The sequence below is a fragment of the Arachis hypogaea genome, chromosome 15 (genome assembly GCF_003086295.3).
Source record: "Arachis hypogaea cultivar Tifrunner chromosome 15, arahy.Tifrunner.gnm2.J5K5, whole genome shotgun sequence".
Classification (NCBI taxonomy): Eukaryota; Viridiplantae; Streptophyta; class Magnoliopsida; order Fabales; family Fabaceae; genus Arachis; species Arachis hypogaea.
In genome coordinates, this window is record NC_092050.1 from 17,256,382 (window position 1) to 17,261,882 (window position 5,501).

At 35.3% G+C, this 5,501-nt stretch overlaps 1 protein-coding gene across 1 annotated transcript; it reads right to left on the reverse strand.

The window, feature by feature from the left end:
* Positions 1-209: 209 nt before the first annotated feature.
* Positions 210-5,264, reverse strand: LOC112749727 (uncharacterized). Its single transcript, XM_025798084.3, has 6 exons — positions 4,982-5,264; positions 4,651-4,781; positions 2,775-2,933; positions 1,848-2,108; positions 623-1,450; positions 210-538 (listed from the first exon to the last, which is right to left on the reverse strand). Exons 2-6 carry the CDS (start codon positions 4,729-4,731, stop codon positions 449-451), a joined length of 1,419 nt encoding a protein of 472 aa, XP_025653869.1. The 5' UTR covers positions 4,732-4,781; positions 4,982-5,264; the 3' UTR covers positions 210-448.
* Positions 5,265-5,501: the final 237 nt, after the last annotated feature.

Sequence of the window (5,501 nt, forward strand, 5' to 3'; positions counted from 1 at the left end):
GCTTTTAATGTTTAAAATATGCAGCAACGTGACTTGTTTTGGTGTGTATTAGATGTAATCACATGCAAAGGTCGCTGTTTATCCAGCGCATGTCTTCTTGTAGCAAGGCAACAGCATAAGCATTCGCGTCATTATCATTGCAAATGTAGCAGTCAACAAGATCGCATGACGCATGCTATCCTTTCGTTAAAAACGAATAAATATACAAATAAACAAAATAAAATAAAATTAGATATACGTTAAACCTAAGCTAGCTTTAAGGAGAACCCAAATACGGACGGAGTTGGAAAGGTTAAAAAAAGTTCATACAAAGTAGAACATTGTAGCTTAAATATCATAAACTATGCAGGCCTTATGAATATTCTATCATTCAAAGCAACACTAAAAGTGCATGTTCTTAAAAGTTTTGACCCGCACGCTCTTTAACTGCCAAGACGAAATAAACTTACTATACATCTCGTCTACGCTTCTTCTTGATGTTATCAAATAACTGATGAACATCATCAGCTGTAATTGGCTTTGATGTGTCTGCGGATTCCTGTCATAAGAAAGAACATAGTCAGGTTTCAACTTGGGTGTAACAAAACAACCATACAACCCTACTAAAATGCAAGGAGCATACCAGGAAAGAACGAAGCCCATCCTTCATCTCTTGAATGCCCTTCAAGATCTCCACTTTCTCTACATGTCCAAGTTTATTAAAAAAGCTTAACTCTGCACCCTGTTGTTGCTCAATATTTGCTTCTCTCTTTTGCTTGGCCACTCTCTCATACTCAGCAATGGAGTCTTCCTTGTCAATTAGGAAAGTGATCCGCTTCTGATGATAAAACTCCATACATTTGTTGCATTTGCATAAAGCATCCCTCCAATTTTTAGAAAGAAACATTGCTTTACTGGGTAAAATTGGGGAAGCAGCAGCAATGTCAACACCGAGGAGACAGTCAACTTTCATATCAGAGCTTTCTGCACATTGGTTTAGATCCAGGCTGTCAATACACTTTCCACCATGGAGCATACTCTTCCCACCAGATATGTTTTCTGTGCCTCGGTTTAAATTCAGTTTTAAATCCAGGCCATCATTACAATCTCCAACCTGAAGCATACTCTTCCCATTGGATGTGCTTTCTGGGCATTGGTTCAAATCCAAGCTGCCATCACAATTTCCACCCTGAAGCATACTCTGCCCGCCGGATACAGATTCAGAATCAACTTTTGCATCAACAACTTTAGGACTATTATTTGAAGTATCACCCATTGGCTCTTCAGACTTGCCAGTTGAAGGCTTATCTTCCAAAACACCTTTGTCCTTGCTAACTTCAACAGTAGCATCTAGTTGCTTTCCCACAGCCCATATGGATTTCGGATATAGATTTAGAAAGAAACACACTTCAGAGCATGGCTTACATATGAAATCCTCATAAAGAGGCTCTCCTTCTTCGTCTCTGGGAATCTGATATATGCCAAGTGTATGAGAGAAGCTCAAATGTGCAAAACATAATGAGTAAGAAATACATCAGAGTTCACAAATATAATTTGCTCTACTCTATCAGGAACTGACGGGCTCATAGTGTAAATTTCTATATGCCTTCAATATGAAATACTATATTTAAAACACATGAATAGGGAAAAGAAAGAAAAGGGGAACAAACAATCAAGCAAAACCAATAGCTTAAACATACATTGTTGGATGCAACAAAAGCATGCAGCAAATTGTTGTCTGAAGTACAAATAAAAGCTGGAACTAAATTCAGAAGAAAACGCCGGAGATTTAATTCATGACAGCATAAAATCTAATTTTTTACTGTAAGTATAGAAACATAATATAGAAAGGTTAAAAGAAGACAAACCTCATCAGAAGACTCGAGTCCAAGATGCTCCTCATGAAACCAATCCTCACAGAGGCAGCATTGTAACATTTCTACTTGTTCTTCAACATCTGGATCTGGATAAGGACGACCACATGTGCAATATGAACCTTTGAAGTTGTGATTATAGGAATTCTCAGTGTTCTCTACATCTTTATTTGGAAGAATCTTGCAGTAAAATTCACCAAACTTCGAATTCCCACAGTCACACCTAAAGTTTCTTTTTGTCCATAGTTCCACAATCTTTGGAACATAGAAATAATGAAACCATAGGTTAGTAGTGTCAGCATTGATAAAGCAAACAAAATTTGACTGTTATGATACATTAGAAAATTTACCATTCCTAGTAACAACATTTTCAATCAAACAACAACAGAAAAATTTCCCAAATAATCTAGAATTCAAGATTATCATCCATAAAAAAGGGGTCACTGTAGATAAATGTCCCAAACCTAACAAAGAAATTGTGTGTTTGGATTTTACTCATTTTGAGTTCATATCAGTCCATAATCAAAAGCTTCATACAACTTCAAATAAATATTGCCACAGAAAAACAAAAAACTATTCCCCCTAAAATTATCAAAACCAAACATGCACTGTGTCTAACTTGTTAATAAAAGAGTATGTGATTTTACCAAACAAAGTGTATGATTTACCATCATTTGCATGCAATTAGGCACCCCACACAGACTAAAGATCAGACAACTACACAACTTAGGATTTTAAGAAACTGCATAAAATAAACATGACTAATATAAATAAAAAATAGCATCCCTTTTAGTATCTTTATTTACAAAGATGCACAATAATAGGCAAGTTCCCATTTGATGTCCCCACAAATGAAATGAAAGGTTTATTTCAGTGAGGAGAGGAATATATTCAGCTCTGAAGTTCCATCATAAGAACTACCTGGTGGCCATCATGACAAGACAATGAGCAAGCAGTGCAAACTCCAGCATTCCCATCCGGAGTGCAGGTGAGGCAAGAGAAAATCGCCTGCCTTTTCAAATAACCTTTGCCATAGGTACACTCTTTGCCATCATCACCCCCCAAAACTAAATCAACTTCCTTTGAATGAGTAAAGAAAAAAAAAACATAAAGTGTCAACATTTTCAAGTCATATACAACATTATTGAATAAAGTTCAACAACATAAAGCAGCAATAAAACTAGCACTTAAGCGCAACAAAAACATGCTTTTAAGATATAGAACTATACTGGAAGGCGGAAGCAATGAACATACAGTTCACGAATAAAATTTATAGATGTTTAAAAGTTGGTGAAGACTCACATGTAGTTGTCTTCATGTGAAGTTGATAGTCGAAAACCGTTAGATGATTTGACTAAATTGTCATCTAACGGTTTTTGGCTATCAACGTCACATGAAAATAACTGCATGTGAGTTTCCACCATTATTTCAAAACTACCAATGAGACTGAAAGTTATTTGGAGCCTAGCTCCAAGAGAGAGAGAGAGAGAGGAAAAAAACTGTTCTACCTAACCTGCCACTGCTCTACACTGATATTAAGGCTGCATCAAAATTCATCCACACTATGAGAACAGATATTTGAGAAACAAATTATTTTATTTTGGATGCACTTATATCATCTTTGGTGCTTATTCAGCATTCAATTTACTTGTTCACAAAATAAATAGGTCATTAACACAAATGACTTAATGACAACCAAAGAACAAGCACAAAAAACTATTTATTTGGAACAGAATTTAGATCCACTCAAGTAGTCAGCAGAGAGGCTATGATTTCTTATTAAATATCTTAAAGCATAAAACCAAGTATGTGCTTTAGACTGGGATTTCCATGACACCTCAGATGTGAAACAAACTCACAATAACCAGCATTTACTAGGAAACCAATCTACGCCAAAGTGCATAAATATCAATTAATCTACAATAAGATATCACATGCTCAACTACAGTTTGTGCTTCTAGTTACATAAAATATACAGCATTTCACAGACCAAATGAAGCACCTCGATGAAACCGTCAAAGTCCTCACATATAACTATCAAGTAATTTATATTCACTTAAAATGCGGCTAATCTGAGTCCTTCTAGTCAAGGCTGAAGCTATCGAGTATGTGTCAGTGTTACAGGTTAAAGGACCACAGGTAATGACACTAGGTTGTAAGTCGCAAGAACAGCAAAAGCAACCCCACCGTAGTCAAAGTATTATTAAGGCACACAATGTAATTCCAGATATTCACATTAAACATAACCCATATTAAACATAACGTCGTAAAGGCAACAATTTATTTATGGTAGCCGTCATTAAATCAGTTTAACATTATAAAGGCAATAATTTATTTTTGGCAACCGTTACTTGAATTAGATGGCAAGTAAGCCAAGTATGAAGATTCCTTATCATAGCAGTGCCCGGTACCAACAACCCCGAATATATTTCATAAACTCACTGTATCTTTACCCAAATCCCCTTTACGGCGGATAAAGGGCATGAAGGTCCAGCTCCCTTTCAAATCTTAACCATCAAAATGACTTGTAGTAATTGAGCAAGAAGTTTGACCTACTATCCTCCTCTGTTACCATGTCTTTCAAACATACCATAATACACAGAGCCAGTCATATAATTTTCAAAAAGGATAACGATAAAAAAAAATCCATATAACATATAGCTCGTAATCACAGTATAAAGATTATTGATAAGATAAACCAAACAAAGTCAAGTAAAATCGGAGAATTAATTCAAGCATGAGAAACACATAACACCTCACATCACATAGGTATTAAAGTATTTGGAGAATGACTAACCAGTTCACGTTCCTCAACTTCCTCAAGGTACTCGTTGAGAGTAACAGCCTGCTCAGCTTCTTCCTCAAACGTAGCGTCCATTTTCACTTACAAATCCGTTACTTCTGGCTTCGGAATTTCACGATCAGTTCCTAAATTATGAAAGTGAATCCATGAACTACCGCTAACAAAGAGATAAAATAAAGCGTACGAATAGGGCACGAGTTCAATTGGTGAAGAACATAGACGTATACCACTGAATTACGAAACCCTAGATTCCACGAAAGCAAATGGCAAAACTGAAAATGAAGGTAAACAAAATAAAGAAGCGAAGAATAATCTGAAGTCTGACCTAATCTTGAGAGTGAGAGTTAGAATTTGATTGGATCAATTAGGTGACATTTTGAAGCAGCAGAAAGTAGCAGTAGAAATGCGAAGCAGAGAAGAGCCGTGAGTTTTGGTTTTGCGAAAAATGGAGTTAGGGTTATTATATAGTGGGCTAAGGTGGAGCTAAGGAAGGACTAAGGACCATAAGGACATTTTCCCGCCAGATATCCAAGGGTTGCAACTTGCACGTGTTGGGAGTGGATTTTGTTTGCAAACAAAATCAAATGCTAAATTATCTTCTTCCCTCCAAATTACCATTTCCACCCATTATCCCTTTTTATATGTATATTTTTTTTAAATTTACATATACATTAAGATCATTTATTATATTTATATCACACATCTTTTTTAAATAATCGGCTATCAAAAAATAAATTGTTTATAATAGAATAATTAAATTTATTTATAATAATATAATAATAAAAATTATTATATGCTAAATATGTATTTTAATGTGTAATAGTTTATTGGTAACTATTTTTTTT

What these genes read in the sequence shown, in the direction of transcription:
- LOC112749727 (XM_025798084.3), bottom strand. Translation starts at nt 4,731, where the DNA reads ATGGACGCTACGTTTGAGGAAGAAGCTGAGCAGGCTGTTACTCTCAAC. An exon ending in AAGTTGAGGAACGTGAACTG is followed by an intron (nt 2,934 to 4,650) that starts GTTAGTCATTCT and finishes ACTCATTCAAAG; the next exon opens with GAAGTTGATTTAGTTTTGGG. An exon ending in GACTCGAGTCTTCTGATGAG is followed by an intron (nt 1,451 to 1,847) that starts GTTTGTCTTCTT and finishes GGCATATATCAG; the next exon opens with ATTCCCAGAGACGAAGAAGG.